The 23,182-nt window shown below is 41.7% G+C and overlaps 1 protein-coding gene across 1 annotated transcript; it reads left to right on the top strand.

The window, feature by feature from the left end:
• The first annotated feature begins 295 nt into the window (after positions 1 to 295).
• Positions 296 to 16,635, top strand: DCLRE1A (DNA cross-link repair 1A). Its single transcript, XM_035547841.2, has 10 exons — positions 296 to 1,012; positions 2,469 to 4,052; positions 5,533 to 5,666; positions 6,483 to 6,601; positions 8,328 to 8,471; positions 9,402 to 9,547; positions 11,142 to 11,296; positions 15,006 to 15,147; positions 15,797 to 15,993; positions 16,245 to 16,635. The coding sequence occupies exons 1-9, from the start codon at positions 595 to 597 to the stop codon at positions 15,961 to 15,963; spliced, it is 3,009 nt and encodes a 1,002-aa protein (XP_035403734.1). The 5' UTR covers positions 296 to 594; the 3' UTR covers positions 15,964 to 15,993; positions 16,245 to 16,635.
• Positions 16,636 to 23,182: the final 6,547 nt, after the last annotated feature.

Here is a 23,182-nt window from a genome sequence, read left to right on the forward strand (position 1 = left end):
ACAAGCACGCCGCAACTCGGCTGTGTTAAAGGGAGAAGCTGCTAATTCCTCCCCGATTTTTACGGGGCTTTTGTTATTCGGAGAAGCATATTCGTGAGGAGAATGCCCGGCGCCAACGATGTCTCAGCAGATTCAACACATCCTTTTATTTTCCCGCCTTTCTCATTTTTTCTTTTTCTCTTTTTTTTTTTTTAATAGATTAAAAGATGGGAAAAGCGGCGCAAACCAGACAGTTAGGGAGGTGGGATTTTTTGGGGGGAGGCGAGGGGGATGCTGCGGGAACGGTGACGAAACTGCGGCCGTTGGTGTGGAAAGCCTCGGTGCCCGGGGCCGCTGAGGGCAATGGCGCCGCCCGGGGCTCCCGGGGGCTGCAGAGCGTGAGAGAAGCGGTCGTCAAATCCTCTGGGGGTTAGGGGCCACCATGCTTCTGTCCCATCGCGGGCTGCTGCTGGGTTTGGGGCCCTGTGGTGGTTTGTTAAGATGGAATCGGAGTGCTTCGCTGCCGGGCGGAGGGGAGAGAGGATGTGTTAGCAGAAAGCAGGCTGGGTGTATGAGGTGTTCCTGGAGGGAAAGGAGAGCGGTCCGTACGTTGCCATGTCTGAGGAGGACTTGTTGGAAGAGGACATTTGGGAGTACAAGTCCATCAGGAAGCAAAAGCAGCAGAGCGCTTCGGAGAGCCCCTCCGCTCCTCTGCAGAAAGTAACCGATGGCAAACGCAGGCCGAAAAGAAAGGGAAATGGAAATAAAAGGAAATCGGTGGGAAAAAATGGTACTCTTCAGAAAAGTGAGCCGAGATCGAGGCCAAATGAGGATCCAGAGCCGAGTAAAGATGACTGCAGCATGCACTCCCAGGAAAGCGCGGGCAGCCAGGCAGAGCACGGCTCACAAAGTGCAAGGCCGGTTCACGACGGGCACTGTCCGAGCTGTCAGATGCCCTTCTCCTTGCTGCTAGTCCAGACACCTCGGTGGCATGTTGCCGAATGTTTGGATACTCCAGGATCCACTGAAAAAGGTATGAGTAGGGTAAGAAAAAAGTCTTCGGGAAACAACGTTAAACGTTAAACACATAATCCTGCTATTAGCTTTGGTTTTTGATACTTGGTTGGAAACGTGAAATGGTAGTTGGTATGATTTTTAGGAAGTTGTTACTGATCGTTTATTGACATTTTCGTATCAAATTTTCAGTTCTTTGTGAAGAACGTGGAAATCTGATACGGAAATTTTAGAACCTAATCTCAAAACTTTGTGGAGCATTGATAAAGATTCATGAGTGTTTAGCAAACCCCACTTTCACTGGCTTGAAGAAATCAAAGGTGTATATTTACCAGTCTAAAATAATGGAATTTGTTTCAATCATTCAGTCAGTGTTTGCCAAAAATCTCCTTCAGTTAAGACTTTACTATTTTTAACACAGAATTTCCTGAAGTATAAATGTCATTATCCTATATCCATGTTGATGTGTAATTTGTTCAGCTCTCTGAGGACAGCTGTAATCAGAGATCAGTCCATTAGGTTAATTTGCTTGAAACGTTAGCCGCTGGTCAAGTATGCTTTAGAATTTTTATCCAGAATTATACACGAACATTCTTGTATCATAAGATAACACTGTTTGGTTTTCAGTTCTGCACAAGAGGAATAGAAATGGAATCATTCCCATGACTAGTTTCATGCGAGGAAATACCATGTTTATAAATATCTGCAACTTATCTTTTCATATCTTTTTTACTTTTCTTGAAGTTTCTTAAGAACAATGAAATCGGAGTCCTTATTCCTGATGTTGGCAGTGGTTTTGACGTGAGGCAGATGTGTTAACACCTGATTTCCATCTCTTCCTCCCATAATTAACAGATAAAAAATACTGATTGATTTGCATCTGTCTTTAAATTCTCAAAAGTTAGGCTAACAAACTCAAAAATGGTTATGGAACAGCCACAGGTCTTTTGTTGGCAAATAGATCCTGAATACTTTTTGGACATAAGTAAATACACGACAATTTTAAAATTTAACATGTAACCTAGCGGACAATTTTAAATGCAGTTTCAGGTTGATTCAGAACCTCGGCTTAGTTTGTTTTGAAACATCTTGGCCTTTTCTGGTGCTGTTGCTCTGAGATCATTGCTTGTGCATGACACAATGCGAAACTAGAAGCCATGTAACTACGTTAGCACAGTACTGAAAGAGGGTGCCGTGCCCTTCTTGTTAGAAGGGTGAATGAATTCAGGCTTAATGCTGTGTTAGTATCAGCCTTTAGGTTTTAGGTCGGAAACATTCTTGTTCTGGCCTTGTCTCCGGAAAGAGATCTGGCAGCTTGAAAATTACTTTTTACTTGTGCCTTCTCTCCTCCAATAGCTGCATTTATAAGAAACAATTTTTAAGTTGTATGCCATATGTGTTTTTTATTTTAATGATTATGCCAATTATATGTGCAAACTTATTAACAGAACTTCTCTTCTGACCTGTTTTCATAGAGTGTCCTGATGGCTTACTGTGCACTTCTACCATTCCATCTCACTACAAGCGCTATAGTCATTTCCTACTTGCAGCAAGCAGGGCGGGAGAATATCTGGTAGACTCTTCGGCGGACACTTTGGAGAGGAAGTCCACATGCTCTGCTGCTGCAAAGTCTGGTTGTTTCCCAAGTTATTCAGAAGAAATTTCACGGAATGAGGAACCATCTAATAATGTAAAAAACGTCCCAAAATATAAGTGTGCGCCGATGGTACAGAGCTCACCACAAAAGAAGTCTCTAAATATAACTAGTGAAAGTACTTCCTCTTTTGCATATGCTCAAAACCCTCAACAAACTTTTCAGCTCACACAAACCACAGATAATAGTTGTAAATTTGAATTTTATGACTTTGCGTCCTCTCAGGAAAGTGTTACAGGAGAGGATCTGAGTAGTCAAAAAGATACAAATCAGCCAAGTCTACTACAGTCAAAAGTGGACTTCAGTGACTGTGAAATTTCTTACTCTCCACTGAGTACTTGTGAGGAAAGCGAAGATGAAACTGAAGAAGAGGAGAAAAAAGTAAGAATATCACAAAATAAATTATTCAAAGTCCAGAACTTTGAAGATACAGAATCTGATTCTGTGGAGGTCAAAAAATGTGATGGACTTTTTTTACAGCAGAAGCCTCAGTATAAGCATATTGAACAGGGAAATTTTATGTTAAAAAACCAACACTGTGAGGGAGTAAATACGCGGAACTGTCAGCATTATAGCCTAAGAACTGCTTCTCAGAGTCACATGAGCAGCAACTTCTGTAATTCAGCATGTGTAGGTAATCAGCATCAGCAAGAGACACTAGCGACAGACTCCTCTTTTCCTTTTAGTTGTGATGTACTTAAGGAGGAGGTTCAACAGCCAGGATTGATTTCCTTGGCTGCTGATGCAGGTAACGCAGAGTTGAAAGGTAGTGGTGCTTGTGCTTTGGATTCTGTGTACGTGGGTCTTGCGGATACGCCACTGGTGTCCGTCGGAAAAGGTACTGGCTCTCCTCTGTCACAAAAAAGTAGGGTTAGGAGGGACCCAAGTAACGTTTTAACCAATCCAGGTAAAATGGCTGCTGGTGCAATTGAAAAAGCTGCTCGCCAAGAGAGCTTGCAGTTGGTAGTGAAGAAAGAAGAAAACCTTAACGCAGCTGGTGTATGCTTTCCCAGCCCTGTCTCTAAAACAGCGTCATCTCATTCTTTAGCAAGTGTGAATGCCAAATCCAGTTCTGCCAGAGAACTCAAACAAATGGACATTGGTGTTTTCTTTGGGTTAAAACCCAAAGTAAAAGAGGAAAGTAAGGAAGAGATGTGTTTGAGTGAGGAAAAGCAGACACCAAGTTCAGTAACTCCCAATGGAAAGAGGCCCAGACAGAAAAAAAGGAAAGCTGAAGGATCTGTGGAGGATGTAGAAGGAGCTGAAGAAAGTTCAAATAAAAACGGAGAGCTGGCAGATGTAACTTCTGGTGGCCAACGAAAGTGGAGAAAAAAATTTAGAGAATTACCTGCTACAGGTGAAGGAATAAGAAAAAAACAGTGCCCCTTCTACAAGAAAATACCAGGTGAGAGAGAATTATTTCTTTTTGTAGTGATTAACTAATTTGGGTTGGTGTGTTGTATTTTTCCCTAATGTAAGCCTTCAGCATATTCACTCTCCATAGTCATTTAGACTGCAGTCTGTAACGACTTTTCCTTCTTCCATCCCAGTCAATGAAGTCTTGTTTAGGTGCAGATAACCAGAAGAAAGTGATCGTAGAACCAGAGTCAGCAATGGCCTCATCAATAAAGCACACTGACACAGCCGTCTCAGGAAAGTGATTTCAAGGACAGACTTTTGCATGTGTTTGACAGAATAAGAAACATGAGGAGTATTTAGAGACTGATTTACATTCTTATTTTTTTGGATATATCCCTTGTTAATATGCACTTCTTTTAATTACCAAATTTAATCTTCTACGTTGTTTCATTTGCCAGTGAAAATAGGGCAGTCGATAACAATTATTTCCTTACAGTAAGTAAAAAAAAAAAAAATCATTTTGTATACGAAGCTCACAAATAGTAGAAATACGAAGTGCTACAACTATGTAAGCAAAGAAATTAAAACCAAGCAGAAGAATTTAGCTCAGAAAAACAGACAGGAATCCCTCAGTCTTCTCAAGCTAAATACAGAATAATACACCAGAAACTTTAAAAAACAAACAAACAAACGAAAAAAAAACTTCACATCCTCACAGGTCTGTTTACCACTAAAGGATTTAGTCTTAGTAAGGTATCTGAGGAAGCCAAATAGAAATACATCAGTGATTCCGAGTGCCAAGCTGCTGCTTGAAGATTGACCTACAAGTCTCTGTGAGGTTACACCAGTATTTTGGGTTCCATGGGCTGAGAGCATTTCCCATATGTAATAGAAAAAGAAAAAGATTTGCAGAGAAGAGAGCTGTCTTTATACAAACAGCACCTCACTGAAAATGTGGAATAGCAGCAAGTCGGTCAAGTTTCATCTCAACAAATTTTTTTGAAGACCCCGGATCGCTTACTTGGTAACTATATGGTAGCATGTTTTAGGAGGAATATTAACCATAGAGTAATTGAAAAATTACAGTTCGATCACAAAACGCATTTTTTTAAGCTGTCACTGTCCATTTTATCTTGTGTTAAGATTCTGGTTTTAGATTTTAATCCACACAAACTTTCAGAAATACCAGTTGAATGCAGATAGATGTTTTCTATTTGCTTAACCAGTTGCCATCTGTGTAGGATGGCAGCTGAACAACAGATATGTGGAAGGCCTTTGAACATATTTGCACTTGGACGCTTTGCTAAATCTTTGTTTTAATGAGAGAAAATCTTTTTTGTGACTGTTGACTCATATGCAAAACATGCTCATCCTTAAATCCTCCCTAAAACTTTATAGAGTGTAACTGTGCTCCCTTTTCAATTTGGAATAAATAAAAAAATAATAATAATGAAAAAAAAAAACCTAGAAACTTGTTCTGAACTGTGCGTGTTTACTGACGAGGTTCTTTTGCCTTTTTGCTGTAGGAACTGGTTTTACAGTTGATGCTTTCCAGTATGGAGAAATTGAAGGCTGCACAGCCTATTTCCTCACTCATTTTCACTCCGATCACTATTGTGGGTTGACAAAAAACTTCATGTTTCCAATCTACTGTAACAAGGTAAGGGCTTTCAAGGTTAGTGGATATTATCCAACTATTTGCAGCTATAATCACTTCTACAGTGGTGAAAATAAATAGAGGACCAGAAGTTCCATTGTTGGGACAGTTAGGCACAGTGGATATTTATAGAGGAATGTGGGATGCTCCTGCGAGAAAGCTTCGGGGTGGCCTCATTGCAGCTTTTCAATGCTTAAAAGGGGCTTTTAAAAAAGATGGAGAGTGACTTTTTTTTCAGTCAGACAATGACAGGACAAGGGGGAATGGTTTTAAACTAAACAAGGGGAGATTTAAGTTAGAGGTTAGGAGCAAATGCTTTGCTCGGAGAGAGGTGAGGCGCTGGCACAGGCTGTCCAGAGAAGTTGTGCATGCCCCATCCCTGGAGGTGTTTAAGACCAGGTTGGATGGGGCCTTGACCAACCTGATCTAGTGGGTGGCATCCCTGTCCACGGCAGGGAGGTTGGAACTAGGTCATCTTTAAGGTCCCTTCCAACCCAAACCATTTTGTGATTCTTGACTAGTCAATCTGTAGCAGATGTTCGCTGTGTTGTTCCTCCGTGTTGGCCTCCTCTTGGATTCCAACCCATAACCTGCTGACAGGCTTTCAGAAGTTTGTTGTTTGTTTTTTTTTTAAGACAGCTTTTCTTCAGTTTGCTTTTTGAGAGCTGAAATGCTACTGAAAGGCTTGATTATACACGGGATCTCATAGTTTCTCTCAAAGCCAGAATGTCTGGCTTTGAGAGCCTTTGTTTCTAAAATAAATAAAGGCTTTTTTTAGATTCTGTTCCTATTCCATATTAAATCCTTTTCTTGTTACAGATAACTGGCAATCTGGTGAAGAGCAAACTTCGAGTCAAAGAGCAGTACGTCCATGTGCTGCCGATGGACACGGAATGTGTCGTGAATGGGATCAAAGTGGTGTTGCTCGATGCTAATCAGTATGTATCACTGCACTGGTTGTATAGAATATTAAGGATAGCTGTACAGAGGCAGTTTTTATTTCTGTAGTTCTTAGGTGTTAGTGGATCTGAAAAAACAAAGGTAGAAATTCTTCAGATACCTGACGTGACTTAGTAACGTGCATTTTCACTTCACAAGCAAACTAGGCGTGTAGAAACCTAAATTTATAGCAAGTAGCTAGCTTTTGAAATAGGTGAGTTGTTTTTGAAAATCAAACTTAGACTTTTTTGATAACTCTACCTTATTTTTATTTTTGCTTGTAATGAGTCCATTAGTGTTAACCACACATAGCTCCTTAATTTTTACACTTTTGAGAGCTTGGGTGATTTTCTACTGGTCTGGACACTTCAGTTTTTATTATCTAGCTGGGAACATCCTAGAACTGGTTATCAGATCTGTTAGGTTTCAGCTGAAGATAGTGAGATAGCTTCAACTAAAGACAGTGAGATCTTCAGCTAAAGAAAAATGTGGTCCTTTGGATCCTGAGAGAGACAAAACCTAGCCAACATTTTTAAATTTGAACAATAAAGAAAACCCTGTTGAAATCTGGAGGGGAAAAAAAAAAGTCTACTGGATTTGGTGATAAAGGGTGAGATCTTTGCCCAGCATTACACTGTCAGTGTGTGGTAATGCTGGATTTAGGGTTCAGTAGCTGCTGGATTCTAGCCCCGTGCTCTTGCCATTCTGTCTCTTGGTACCTTATTTGGCTATGGGCTCGAAGAGAAGTCCTTTTCCTAAACTATATATTGACACACAGCACTGTGTCACAGCTGGGTTGAATATTACTTATCTTAGGATTTGTTTATAGTTGGAGAGATAAGATTCCATGAAGTCCTTTGAGAACCCTTTCTGGGAATGAAGGAAGCCTTGTTTCTTATGTAAATTGGACACTTTTCATTTTTCCTGTTTGCCTCCTAGATCCCCTGCCTTCAATTTAAAAGGCATGTAAACCTTAGGTACGAAGTTCAACTTCTTGGAGAGTTTACCAATTCTGTCATTTTAGCTCTGATTCATGCCAGTTTTCCTGGTTTCTGAGATTTCATTTACCCTTTACAGATGATTCATGTCCAAAATAGTCCCAGTCTGGTTTTCCAGTCTGCACTTGCCCTTCAGACAGCTTTGGTGAGGAACTGCAGAAGGCGCAGTGGATGCATTGTGGCCAGCACAAGAGTTGTATTTATAACCACTGAATTCTGGATGTTGGATGATGTTTAAAACCTGCAAATAGAGTTTAAAAGGAAATGCTTCAGTAAGTCCTCCAGGAATGAAGATACATCTGAAATAATACAGTAATGTCCCAAATAAGAATGCTGCTGCTTTTTGGTGTGCTGTTTCTTCTTTAAATCAAGTCTAATAGAATCTCAGAGATTGCAACTGAGGCAGCATCTTTGTTGTACCTAGAAGAAAGAACATCCCAAAAAGGAAATAATGCTTGATTACATTATTGTTCGTGATTTTTCTTCTTTCCATCTCAGCTGAGAACTCAAGGCTACCTTGAGGCAATAAGGATAGCTTTAGAATTCCTTTATAAAACAAGAATTTCTAGCTAACTTAGGCAGCGTAGTAGCTGTGATTTTAAAATGCTGTTGTGCATCCTTTCATGCCACTGGAGAGTGGTTTATCTCTTGTCTTAAGGCACTACACCTGTATAGAAACTAACATCATTTGTGTGGGGTTTTCTTGTTTTTTGTTTTTCCTTTCCAGTTGTCCAGGTGCAACAATGATCCTTTTTTGTCTGCCCAGTGGAACTGCTATCCTGCACACAGGAGACTTCAGGGCAGATCCTTCTATGGAGCGCTATCCTGCTTTGATTGGTCAAAAAGTCCACACCCTGTACCTTGATACCACGTAAGCTGCATTTAACGTATATTTTTTCAATGTAATGTTCCTCTTTTCAGTTTAGTAAGACTTTAGGTGAACCACATAAATGTAAGTATAAATGACCTTACCGTTTTAACACTTGTTAGCTAGTGTTATATAAAATCAGGTATTTTTTGAAAGTCCTTATATGTCTACCTTGTTCATCTCCTATGCTGTTACATGAGAGATTAAAAGTGGGTGTTGGAAAAAATAGTGAAGTATTTGTTGAGATGACCATCTTATTTATACATGGTATTAAGTTCTGGGTTGCAAAATTTGTACATCAAGTGTTCAGCTCTAAAACTGGAGGATCGTGGAACGTCGCTCTTATGAGTATTCAGCTATATTATGAAAGGGTTGGGGGGGAAGAGAGAATTCAGAGTGAAAGAATGCCAAATGGTTGTCACTTATCCAGGTTTTCATTAGACCTTTCTGTGACTCATGTATATAAAATTGTTTTTCTGTGTATGATGACTAATGCCCAGCTGCAGTCTTTCATTTCTCTTCCATATGTTTCTGCGAATGAATAATGCTTTATGTTATGGTTTGTGTGCATGAGGAAAAATAGACATAAGGATGTAATTAGTACGTGCTACAAATATCTAGCTTGAAAGAGCACTTGGTATTTATAGAGGAAAAAAGCTACAGAATTGAGTGTCAGTGTCAGACAAGTGAATGGTTGTAGGGTTGTACAGAGAAGACTGATGTACTCAGTGTAAATTTTATTCCAACAGTTTCATCTGAGCACTTCAGTGGTTTCTAATAAATAGATTTTAAGTAGACTGAAGTTATATTTCAGAATAGCATCTTTGTCACTACTTTGTGAAAGTGTACGTGCAATTTGGAGGTCCTTCTTGGTAAATTCAGATGTCTTCTGTCTGGTGTAATGAACTGGTGTATCTTGTTTCCATGCCCCAGATACTGTAGTCCTGAATACACTTTTCCTTCTCAACAAGAAGTTATCCAGTTTGCTGTCAATACTGCCTTTGAGACAGTGACCTTAAACCCACGTACTCTAGTTGTCTGTGGCACCTATTCCATTGGAAAAGAAAAAGTTTTTTTAGGTATGTAAAAAAAACAAAACTGTAATTCATCAAATAACTAAATAAATGTCTAAATCAGTGTTAATGACCTTTTTCTTGAAAGATATAAAAGGTGTCTTAGTGGTCAGATGTTGCATTAAGAAATTAAACACATTTAATAATCGTACTGTTAGTACTTTATTTTTCTAATCAGTAAGTTTAAACTTTCTGATAGAAATATTTTTCTGACGTTTTTACAACCACCACGCCCTACACACATACGCAGAAGGCAAATTTGGATACCAGATGAATGGACCTGTTTGTTTGATTGTGGCGAGAAAAGGGCTAAAGACAATTTAAAAGCATAAATGACATTTTCAGTTTTAATAATCTCATTTTGTCAGAGAGAGCAGGGGGATGTAGTTATTCTTCAACTTCTATATTGCTAATGGTTTTTCCTTCCAGGTTTATATTATGTATTTTTGTGACTATGTATAGTAATCAGTTCTAATGAAATCTGTTTTACCACAGCATTCCCCAAACCAAAACACATCTTTTCTGTCTTAATGAAAATCTTGTATGCTATGCTTCACTCAGTTACAGTGTTAGAAAACAAATTGATTGCCCAGATGTATACCCCGGAGCAGGCAGCTGTGTACCATTTGTGATTTGAGTATATTTGAAGTCATCAATACAAGAATTTCACACTGAAATTTAGTTTATTTACATTGTTTGTAGCATATTCCAAAAACTAAGCGTTTCTGGCTTATTTGAAATAAATAACAATTCACTCCGGTAACATTTTAGCAAAGAAATACGACTTAGAACTTATCAAAGTGCTTCTATTCTCCTTCTCTTTCCAGTTGTCATTCTAAATTCTGGTACTAAAAAATATGTTTGTTTTTAACAGCCATTACAGATTTCTCTTCTTAATTTTAGGATATGAAATACCATTCATCTTGTTGAATATGGATTTTTTTTTTCAATATTAAAAATAATTGTAGAATCATAGAGTATCCCAAGTTGGAAGGGACCCACAAGGATCATCAGCTCCTACTCCTGGGTCTGCATGACACCACCCAAAAATCAGACCCTATGTCTGAGGGCGTTGTTCAAACACTTCTTGACCTCCGTCAGTCTCGGTGCCATGACCACTGCCCTGGGGAGCCCGTCCCAGTGCCCGACCACCTCTGGGTGCAGAACCTTTCCCTAACCCCCAGCCTGACCCTCCCCTGTCCCAGCTCCATGCCGTTCCCTCGGGTCCTGTCGCTGTCCCCAGAGAGCAGAGCTCAGCGCCTGCCCCTCCGCTCCCCTCGTGAGGGAGCTGCAGGCCGCCATGAGGCCTCCCCTCGGCCTGCTCTGCTCTGGGCTGAACAAACCAAGGGACCTCGGCTGCTCCTCACATCTTGTCGTCTAGGCCCTTCACCATCTGTGTAGCCCTCCTTTGGGCACTCTCTAACAGTTCTGTGTCCTTTTTATGCTGTGGTGCCCAAACCTGCACACTGCACTTGGGGTGATAATCCAGTGCAATAACTAGGAATGTCTCCAAAACAAGTAACAAAATAGCTCTTAACTGTATATTTTTTTTTCTGCGTGTTCAGTTGTTTGTTTATTTTTTTTCCAATTAATCCTAAAGCAATCGCTGAAGTTCTGGGCTCGAAAGCAAGCATGTCCCGTGATAAATACAAAACACTGCAGTGCTTGGAGTCAGCAGCTGTTAATTCCCTCATCAGTGTGGACTGGGCTGGTACTTTGCTTCACATTCTTCCCATGATGCAAATTACTTTTAAGGTAAGTTCTGAAAATATACTGTTAGTTAACTTGCTAGCTAATCTTACTGTTGGTTCCTCCCAGCCAGTGTTGTTTGGTGCTTTTTACCCTCGTCAGATCATATTTATTTAGTAGAGTTTTGACATACTGCAATACACTGAAAATGAAATGCAATTAAGCATTAATAAATGTCTCCAAACGTGATGCACGGAAAGTGTAACTTCAGTACAGGGCTTGTACAAGATAAGGTAAGGTTTGTTCAAAGGCTTGCTCTTTGCAGGGCTTTTTGAAGTAGGTTTATGTAATGACTCCAGGATCTATCCTATTAGCAATTAATATATTTTGACATTGAGTCCCTGTTTTGAGCCTGTCTTTTACTCTGTGTGATGTAGGAGAAGAGCAGAAGGATTTTCTGGCTGAGACTTCCTCTGTTTTGAGGCAGCCCGTGAACATTTCCTAATTTCAGCCTGATGTTTGACATGAAAAAGGAATAGGGTTCTCCATGTTCATCTCTCAGGTCAATTTCCTCGGATTTACCATCATACTTTCATTTGTTAAAAGCATATTCTTTCTGCTCCTGTGCTGAAGAATGTGGGTATGGATACTGGGGGATACACATGAGAGTGCAGATATTGGAAAATCAGTGAAAAGCCTTCCATAAACAAATGCACTCAGTAAATGAATTGAAGGACACTTCATACATACACATGCTTTAGTTTTTCCACACAGAGGAATCTTCTGTTATTTGTAGCAAAAGCAAGTAAAGCAGTTTTTGTTTAAGACATTATTTCTTCTTAGATGACTCTAAATACACATTTCAGTCAAGAGATTTGAGACAGTAGGATTTTCTTGTTGAGAGCTTCTGTGGGGATTTCTTAGTTAGGAAAGGTGATTAATCCCTGGGGGGGTAAAGGTGTTTCTAAATAGACCACAAAACACAGAATGGCATTAAGGCAAAGCAGCAGGCTCTAGTTTAAAGGTAACCTGAAAGACAGAGAAACAGTGGTCACTTAGGCCTCACAAACTTTTGGATTTATTTTTCTGCTTTAGTGCGGGCCAGCTGTGCCATCCCAAGCAAATTCTTCAGAGCAAGATGGTATTTAGCTGCAGACTCAGTCAAGGTCAGAGTTGACCTAAAAAGGAGAAAAGGAGGCTGTATGATTTGGACAGGAGCTACAGGAAAAAGAACTTAGTGTTTCAGTATTCTAAGTTGTTCTATAATCTTTTCCATACTGAGACAGGAAATGAGTGATGGGAATGTATATGGATTTTTTTTACGTGTTGTCTTAATAAACAGCGCTATATGTTAGTTTCTTCTGCAGCTTTTTGGCTTGTTACATGATTCTGCTGCTGCATCCCAGTGTGTGTGGAGTACTCACATAGTTGGACTTTTTTGGGCAGAGGGCGTGATTATACCACAAGGATGTCTTACGCAGCCTTACTTCTCAGGGTGAGGCAGTCGTATCGTGTGCAGGGGCTCATCTCTCAGAGTGGGGATTCTGGACAAATCTACAGCGTGCCAGAAGCGATGCCTGGACCCTGCAAAGGGCCAGGAAGGGCTAAAGGCACAGAGATGCAGTGGACAGAGATGGGAGGCCTGGTGTAGCAGCTGTGGTCCTCTGCACTGGGACTTTCACTTCATATGTGAAGTTGTTGAAATGTTGTCTCACCCTCTCATTACAAATTTTGTGTCCATGTGAAGAAGGCATCCAAGTGCTCTTCCAGAGGCTAGGCTTCTGATGAGGCCAGTAACTAGGTGTGAATGCCCTGGTGAAATGTAGTATCAGTAAACGGTGAGAATGTTAAGTGCTTAAAGAGGAGTTCCCATCGCCATTTATCTTATTTCTGCTCCGGTAGCATCAGTAAACAAGAACTCAGAAAATAGTATTTCAAGAATTACCTGATCAAGTACTGTTGACTTTAGCAACACTAGATAACAGCCTGTCGTGATTGAAGGAGCTTGATTTAGCAGTGAAATGTATTTTCCATTTTAGAAGGATGAAGGTTTAGAATAGTGTTGGCCAAAGAAATAAAAGAGATTGGAATGTGTATTTAAAGTGAGCTTGTTATGAGCAAACACTGTAGCCATTTGTTTTGTGGAAAGAGGCCCTCTTTTCTACAGTGCATGTATGTTTCTCTTGAAACAAAAACAACATTTTATAAGTTAAAAGTTGGGGCTTCTGCCACTTGAATATGCAGTGGAAGATTTCCAGAGAACTGGGGTCTTCAAGTCCGTGCACCTCCTTCACGGTGCTTAGCTCCGTAACGTCATTCACTGAAAATTGAGGGGAGATGTACAAAAGTGTCTGTGATTGAAATGCAAAATTGTTTTTGATGGGATTGAAACTGCATCCTTAGTGTGAATGTTGCACACTTGATTTATAACAAAAATTGAGAACAAATTAGCATTGGTTAATATCATAATTGTTGTATTTGAAGTACTGTATTTAGATCTCATGAAGGCAAGGGGAGGAAATACAGTTTTTGTGAATTGTTGCCTTAAGCTCTGTCAGTTTTCTTAAATGAAGTGTGAAGAAGCAGGCTGCTGCAGTTGTATTTGTAATCTAGTGAAGATTGGACTTCTGCAGTGCATTAAGAGCCGTGGAGGCTGGCCATAATTCCTGTCGCAAGTGCAGCGTGTTGTGGTAGGGTGTTTTGTAAGTCTTTTACGTGCCCAGATTGATGGGCTCTGTATGTTGCTACTGGGCAGTGTACTGAAGGTGCTGCTAAATGTAGCAGTGTCGCAGGCAGCTTTCCACTTCTCTGTGTAGTGACTTTCAAGTGTCTGGCAGGGTGGTTAGTGTTCTGTCACAGCCTCCTCATCTCCACCTCCCTTCCCTTTTTTATTCAGCAGTCTTAATTTTTTGTGTTCCTCTTCCTGCTGCTGACATAAAGTTTATGATTTTGAGTTCTAAAATCTCCTAAGTCTTTCAAATGAAGAATATGCCTTTAAGGTTTTATACAGGACACATGAAATTGATTTTCTGCTTTTGGTTTGAAATAATACTGACTTCACTTCATCCAGGAATAAGATTGTACATTCCTTATACTTCTTTCTCATCTTCTTCCTGATCCTAGCTTAAACAACATCGAAGGCTAACTTAGCCAACTTGGAAACTATTTAAATTTCAAATTATTTTTTTCTTTTTTTTTAAGAGTGAAGAGATGAGAGCTAGTGTCCTTCCTATCATGACTGGAGACATGATAAAGCACAGTTAGTTGTCAGAGCAATACTGTACTTGTGCACTGGCTTGCTGCAATTTTTTGGGTAGTTTACTTAATCTTTCAGTGCTTCTGGAAACAAACGGATACCAAGATGTCAGTGGTACTTTAAATTAACCAGATGATTTTGCATTGAAGCTGGCTTTTACTTTCTTTTATCAGAACTCAGCTGCAAGAGTGCTGACCTCCAGCTGAGCGAAGGAAATGAATAGCTTGAGGACAAGATATACAAGATGTAATTATGCCTCGTGTTCTGATTTGTAATGCGTAGCTATTAATATGCACTTGTTCAGATGAAGCAGTTGAGATCCTAACGGACAAGGTGTTCTGCAAATGTAAATATTTATCATTATTAATTTGAAGGCAGGTGGTATTTAAAAGAAAAAAAGTCCTTATCAAAACATGAAAAAATAAAATTTAGTCTGAGGTGTCTCCATCATAAAATCTCCAATCTTTACACTGAAGAGGCATTTAATGGGACTCAGTATGTGCTATATTCTTTTAACAGGGCTTGCAAGACCACTTAAATAAGTTTTCTGAGAATTTTGATCAAGTTCTGGCTTTCAAACCTACTGGATGGACCTACTCTGATTCATGCCTTTCTCTGCTGGATATCAAACCTCAGACGAGAGGAAGGATCACCATTTATGGTATAAGTGTGGTAAAGATTCAGTGCATCTGGTTGGGTGAATGATTTTCTTATTTTTTGTTCTGGAAACTCCTACTGTTCATTGTAACTAATGCTTTTTCTGATAAATTCTTGAGAAACCGAACAGATGGATCTCTCCAGGAGAACAGTAATCGAGGACACTGTAAACGTAGATTTTTATGTACATTTTGCTCATGTCCTCCTCTTGCAAAGGCTTTTATATGATATTTGCAGAAACTTCAAGGATGAAATCTTGGCCCTAGTGATGCCAGTGGCAGTGCAGTTCCAGAGCCAAGATTTCATTCCATACCTTGCTCCAACACTGGGGAGACTGGGGATGTTTCTCTTCCTCTTATTTCTTTTCAGTGCATGGAATTTAATCTCTTAAAAACTTTAACATTCATTTAATTGAATGTTAGATACTGTTCATTTTGCACAGATGATTGATTTGTTAACATAATGCAAGGTAAATTTTCCAGAAATAAAATCTGGATTTTCATTTTACCTTAGCTATAAGATTTAGATCTCCAGTTTGTTGCTTTTTTTTTTTTTTTTTAATAATTCAAGTTTTTCTGAGCTGAAAGTTTGCAAAAGTATTTTGGCAAGAAACTAAGTGGACTGATAGATCGCTCTGATTTGTTTTATTTTAGGAATTCCTTATAGTGAACACAGCAGTTACCTGGAAATGAAGCATTTTGTTCAATGGTTGAAGCCACAGAAAATCATCCCCACTGTAAATGTTGGTGACTGGAGAGCCAGAAGCTTGATGGAAAAGCATTTTAGAGACTGGATGACTGAGGGCAGTGGACATAAATAATTATAAAGAAGAATGTACATTTCAAAAGAGGTAGGCTGAAGGGGAAATTGAGAGTTCCTGTGAAATTGTGTTTAACTCGTCCTTTTTCCATGGAGCTCTGTTTGGGAAGGACTATGCTGCCATTCTCCTGAGAGAGCTGGATTTGGAGGGGGGGGAAGAGCACCTTGTTTTCTGATGTACCTACTAATTTATTTTCCCATAACTTAATAACTTGTTTGCAAATGTATTTTGCAGTTTATTCAAATCTAACTCTTTTTTTTCCATTCTTAATTTTTCCTCAGATTATGGAGATTCCTAGATGTATGATGCTGGGAGTGAAACCACCTCCAGGTTCATCATTTTGGAAAATAATTTATTGCAATAAATGCAACAATATTATGCTTATGTCACATGCTGCTAATTCAGGCTTCAGAGAAGCTTATTCCATGAGGCAGAACTGGCTGTAGTTACACCCACAGTTCAAAACTTGTAAGAAGTTTACCTTATGACAGAGGATTGGCAGAGGTTTCTGCAACATACATACTTAGAAGAATGAATTTTATAAAAGATGTTGCTACCTACATTCTACTCAAGATTTTCTATGTTGTTTTTTTTTTTTAAATAAAGAACCTCCGTGAAGCCTGTGTGTTCTTTCTAAGAGCAAAGTACATTTCTTTTCAGTACTGTAGTTGCTAATCTGAGAAAACTCTTTAATGCTTTCAGTGAACATGCCATATATGTTGCTTGTGTTGCCCTTGTAGTGCAAATTCTCAATACGTGGTCAAAGCACTGAAGTGCTTCCTCTTCATGTGGTACAGAGCTTCTGGGTTTGCAGGGTTGTATGTACAGGTTTGCCACTTGAAGTCTGGAAAAACAAGAAAGGCAAATAGTAGTGCTGGCAACAGAAAACCAATTTTCACTTTGTGTTTTCCTCCTGAATCCTGAGAGATTCTTAGTGCTGCTTTTTCTGTATCTGCTTAGTATTTATTATACTGAAGTATGTAGTTGCATGCAGGCACACAAGTGTAATTTTAAGCATTAATATAAAAGAATGCCAAAGTTTCAGGACTTAAACAGAAATTTGGATCATGCATAAAGAACCATCCTTCAACTCTCTGGAATGGCTAATCTGAAATCTTCAATGCCTTTTCTGTCAGGAAAATGCTTATCAGTGTAAGTATAAACAGATCCGTGTCTTTGAATGATGAGCTCTGTAATGTAAAATCACTTTTTATCTTCTCAGAGAAATAACCATGCAACACTCTGACAGAAGAAAGTTCTTACACTGATTCACGATTCTTTCAGTACATTCACTGAAATACGACATTGTTAAATGGTTCTGTTTAAATTAGGCAATTAAAGGCATCTGAAGTTTTTATTCTACATAATGCATTATGCTCACTCCCCTGTTCATTGCCTTGGATTCGGCATACTCATTTTAAGTTCCAGTCCATGTTGGAGGAGGTGTGTTAAAAAATTATCTGTTAAAGTGCTTGCAACTACAGAGCCTGGATTACTGTCTCATGTACAAGTAGGAGCAAATTTGGGGGTACAGCTTGATAAGTGAATGCTTCTAACAGTTCAATCGTTTAGGAATTGTTTGTGGTTTTGGGCTCCTGTGTCTTTTTCTTGACTTATTTTGCACAAAGTATGAGGTGCTGGAGTAAGCACACAGGTCAAAATGGTAATCGCAGTTCTGACATCTTCTTGCTTCCATAATTGCATTTTCAGGAATGAATATCCCTACAGAGAATGAGTATGTGCGTGGGCTTGGAACATGCTGGTGCGGTTACAGGTTTGCAACTCAATTAGTTAGCCTTTATGCAAATAGTAGCAGAGAACCAAAATAAACTGGCTTTCACTGCAGATGATAGGTGTGAGACACCTGTTGCCTCACGGTGGCTCTACCTTGTGCTATCGGTTTCTACACTGTTATCTAGAGTAAAGGGTTGTGTGGGTGTGGTTTTTTTTTTGAGGGGGGGAGGGAGAGGCAGGGGGGCTAAAGCAAACTTATTTCTGGAACTAACCACAAAAATGTGTCTTGGAAGACGCTGACATTGACATCTACGAGATTGACTCAGTTAATATTGTTCTGATTTGGAACAGATGCGGATAGGCTCACAAAGCAAAAGCAGAAGAGGAATGGCTTTTGTACCAGATTCCTTTTTAGTCTGTATGTGCTGGAGTCTGTTTTCAGTTGTCTGCTCTGCTGTAGGTATTGGTGCATCAGCCTTCTGGTTGCTTTCATTCCTCCTCCTTTCTGGTTTGTATTTGTACTTCTACCAGCTGTTTTTCGAGGGTAGCCTTGAATTCTGCAGCATTTCATCCTCCTTCATGTTAGAAGCTCTCCATGTTACCATTTACATGGCCTCCTTCATATGGAAAAAAGTCTTCTCAGAATCCAAACTCAGGAAATAAAATATTGTTTTTATTCTCCATACTGTAAAGGAAGAAGATTAATAACAGGATTAGATTTCTTAGATTGCCAAGAAGGGCAGAGTAACAGCTGTGGAAAACCATTTAATGAAACAAGATTTTTGTGGGAAGATTTATTGCAGGACCTTTTCTCTTTCCTTTCCTAGATTGTTCCTCAGGAAGGCTCTCTGATCACAGGTGATTAAGTCCTGTAGGGGGCACAGACATATGATAAACCTTATTTCAGAGTTGCTCAAGTGTAATTAAGTAGGACTTGGGGAGTAGCTCCACTTTTCCTAATGATGGAGAAAATGCTTCCTGTCTTTAGGCAACGTTGACATGAGGGATACATGACTGGAGTGGAAAAAAAATGTTATTTTGGTTACAAGTGTTCACTCTAACTGAGGATACCACTTTCTCAAAGTCAATAGACTGGAGGTTATTTGAGCTTTCTTTGTTAAAGCAAGATTTGACCCGAGTCCCCCATGCAGGGGGTAGATGAGGCAGGCTCTGTACTTACCTCCACATCAAATGAGTGTCACACATCAACATAAATAACAGATTTTTCTAAAGCAAGATGGGCTTGTGAACACCCTGGATGTTCTTCTAATTTGTTAAGTGCTGACAGACTTGGGGCAGAAGGCAAAGCAGGCAAAAGGGCAGCTGTAACCTTCTCAATCAGTGCCCACTCTAAAGGATCACTTTGTATTTCCCATCAGGACTCCCTGCTCTGATTACATATCACCCTAATAGGCAGATAAATGAGCTAAAAGCAACGCTGTTTGAAAAGGGCAGCAGGAGAGGAAAGGGGAGAGGAGGAAAGCAACGTGCTCAATGGGCTGAGTCAGGCATGGGCTGTGAGAAACAAAAATCACAGAGGAGGGCTTGGTGCTTTCCATGCACACCTTACTGCCCCCAGGCACGCTGCCTGCAGGCTTCCACACTTCAAAGGGGAGTCACCACCACGTACCTGTATGAAGCCAAGAAGCAGTCCCAAGGGCCCAGAGGAGGATTCCTTCAGCTGGTTTGTCTGCTCCCTCATCACCAGGGAACAGAAATAGAGAAATTATTGGGTATGTATTTGAAAAGGGGCTCATCACATGAGTGAGTCTGGACTTTCGGTCTGGTCTCCCACCTGCATTCAGCGCATAGTGTGAGGTGCTGGTGGGTTAAGAGTGAGACCCTAAATCTCTGGCCAGCACAGCCACCGCAGGCTCATGCTTGCTTTCAGGCAGAGAGGTGCTGCACGGGCGGACCAGTTCTGCTGTGGTGCCAGCAGAAGCCCGGGAAGTCTCGTGTGGAGCTGCAGCCTGCAAAGGCAGACCCTGCACCGCCTGGGTGCCTTTCCTGGTTCCACTTTCCCTGAACCCTTACCCACTGTTGTACAGTGGCACCTCGTTATCGAATCTCCAGCAAATACTTTGGCAGGGAAGGGTCTTTTCCACTCGGTCACATTTACATGTGCCGTGGTATCTCCGGGCAGATAGCATCCTGTTTGTGCCAGTTTCCAGCAAGTGCTTATATAAAAGAGTTTTTAAAAATCCTAAATTTTCCCATTTTGCATTTGAATTTAACTTTATTCACCTTTCCTTCTGTGCGCTGTATTGGTTGTTATGGATAGAAGAGGAGAAGATGCACCATTTCAGGGAAAAAAGACACATGAAATGTGCATGTGAGGCAAGGTGACACGAGGACACAAATGCAAACAGGGTGACTTTGGAGCTGAGTTCAGCAAGATCGGGGCTGGCGATGAGGTTCTGCTCGTGCTGCCTCCCACCCCTCCTGGCTGCCCACCAGCCTTCATGCAGGGAGATGCTGGTTTTGGTGAACCATGTTGCGAGAAGCAAAACTTACTTTTTCTGGTCACTCCAGTCATTTGCGAACTCCTGGCAGAGACCACAGCACTGCCAGCAGCAGGCTCCAACCCGTGTTTCAGCTCCCGTTTTGGAGAGGAGATGGGTTGGTGTGTTTATCCCAGCAGGGCTTCCTCGGCCAGGAAGGCAGGTTGGGCCTCACCCGGTGTCCGAGCTGGGTTACTTGCTCAGCTCTCCACCCTGCTTTGGGTTGGATCTGCCTGAACCAGGGAGCTGCAGCTGAAATCCAGTCCTCTGTGCTGCTTCCCAGGCCGAGGGAGTGAGCTCTGGGGCAGAGCAGAAACATGGTTTGCCTGTAGGTCCTTCATGGTCACTCATGGAAGAGGTAGCTCCTCCCAGGACTTTAGCAGGGCCTGTGGATAGTTGGGGCAGTGACTGACAGTTTGGGGGTCTGAAATGGGACTCTGAGTGGTAGGCAGGGACACCGGGAGCTACTGGGGCCTCCCGAGAGACAAATGTCTCCAGCAGTGTGTAAAGGTGCCTGGATTTCTGCCCTGTGACAGCAGGCCCTCTGATTTTGACAGCAGAGACAAGGGGAGAGGAGCAAGGGTGGTACGACAGTGGGTCACTGCCTGATGGCTCGTTAGGTAACAACTAACTACCAAAGCACCCAAACGGAGGGACAGGGTGGGGGAGCAGGCCACGGCCTGATTTATATGCCTTCTGTCAAATGCCACCTGCACGGAGCTGTCAGTGATCCACTCACTCGTGAGTGAAACCAAAAAGTCCATGGAAGAGCCCGATGAACCATCAGGCACAGCACACTCATAAAACACCTTGCCCACCAAGTGACCAAAATCAAATCATTTCCTTTCTGTTGACAACCCATTTCTTTCTTCCTTCTTTCTTCCTCTCCTTTTTAACTCCTTGGGGAGTACTGGTTGTGGTTTGGGATGCTAGCGTGCAAGCCAGAGTCCAAGCCAGCAGCAGATACCATGTAGAGAAGGAGCTCATTGCACCACAGAAAGTTCAGGAAAGGCAGCGAAGGGATCTGTGTGCACCTGGAGCAAACAGGACAGTGGTGAAGCTTGCCACAGAATCCATGAAATGTGATGCTTAATCAACTGGGGAAATTTCGGGGATTTCACAGCGACAGAACTGAATGGTCAGTGACTTACTTTCCAGTCAAAGCCGGCAGACGTGGAGGCTCTTGTTTCCTGGTTTGGTGCTTTCCAGTTCCTTCTGGGGATGTTTACTCAACCAAGCAGCCTGATTTCTATGCCCCCTGGGGACAGAAAATTCCTTACCGTTGTGTGCTATAAACTTGGCTGCAGCCCCAAGCTGCTGTTTAGGAAGCTCTGGGAATGAGCACGAGGAGGTAAAGGTGCACAGGAGCCGGCCAGGCAGGATGGCCACTTGCTGAGATGAGGCTCAGATCATGCCCTCAGGTACACCTCCATCTGCTGCTTTTCTTTTCTTATTCTTTACAGATGTTACAATAGCGCCTCAGACCTGGGACAAACCAGTTCCATGCCAGGAGAAGACCAGACACCGTGACCTAACAGAGGTGCAGGAGACTCACAGGTGCACTTCAGGGGCCTGGGGTGGTTGGTGTCCCAAACCTGCAAGGGGTCCTGCAAGCAACCAGACCACTGAAGTAGCACTCAGGAGTTATCCCAGAGGTTCCTGGCCAGCTGGCTGCCCAGTAGCTCCTGGACGAGACAGTTGCCTATTGACTTTGTTCTGTAGGGGTACGCTGTGTTATATTATCCTCCTGTCTTCTTGCTGCAGTGCCAAAATCTCTCTGCACTATTCCTAGCCTCTTGATCTCCAGCATCAGCAGGACTTAAACAAGACAAGTACAAATGGATGGAAACTCTCAGGGTGCCAGGAGCTGTTGAGTTTAGCAATGCTTCATCACGCTGCCAGAGAGACCGGACACATATTTACTGTGAGTTACTTTGATGCTTCAGCTGGCCTTGAAGGGCAGGAACTGCTGCTTGTCTGATGCTAGGGAATAACCTTAAGCTGTTTTTTAGTGTTTTTGTTGTTGTTGTTTTGTTTTGTTTTGTTTTTCAAATCACCAAATATAACAAAAATGTATTTACAGCAGAGAACTCCACTTTTACTGCCTTTGACTTGATTTTCTCCTACCCCTGTCCCTCTTTCTGTTTATAGTTACTCCTCATGACTCAGTTTTCCTTCCTCTATCTGCGTTCTCCCCCCAGCTACCCTTCCACTGCTGGGAATTTCTTAGAAATGTTACACTACCAGCGTTCACCTTTGTTCTGAGAAAAAGGAGCACAAGAACATTTGCTTGGAAGCAGAATGACATCTCTGAGGAATGACACAGGCTTTGGACATCGAATAAAACTGAAGAGGGGCAAATCTGAGGGCAGAAGGTCTGCAGGGCATCTAATCAGTCCAAGGGCATTTAGCATGTAAATGAGGTTGTTTTGGCAAAATACGCCCTGGTGTGGCATACGCCACTGATCAGTAGGGGCTGCAGAGGAGTGAGTACACGAAAACATGGGCTCCTCTTGGGTGCAAAAGCTGTGCCACCTTCACAGCTGGCGGTGGTGGTACCCTTCTAACAGCCCGCAGAGGGACACCAATCATGATTTTGTGCTGGCTTTTGTAGGCAAACACAGGAAACAGGAACAGATATCATGGGAAAGCTTGCAGAGACAGCAGAAAAAAAAATGGACGTAGCTCTCTTGAAGTCCATAGCCATGGCAGTGGTGCTCAGCTGGGCTTCAGGAGAATGTTCTGTGGTGTTTTAATGTCTGCTCAGCCTTGCAAAGCCCACAGCTCCCCTCCTCTGTGCTGCAGCTGGGAGTTTCAGGTCAGGGTTCCCCAGCCAGGACTATTTGCACAGTCGCTTTGCTTTGCTGGTTGTCAGGGGTCTGCACAGACCGCCTCTGCAGCACAGGCACGGCGGGACGGGTGCTTCGCAGAGCGCTGGAGCTGCACGCCACACGGATTTGGGAAGCTCAAGTGCCCAGAAATCC

Source organism: Cygnus atratus, chromosome 7, assembly GCF_013377495.2.
Source record: "Cygnus atratus isolate AKBS03 ecotype Queensland, Australia chromosome 7, CAtr_DNAZoo_HiC_assembly, whole genome shotgun sequence".
NCBI classification, from domain to species: Eukaryota; Metazoa; Chordata; class Aves; order Anseriformes; family Anatidae; genus Cygnus; species Cygnus atratus.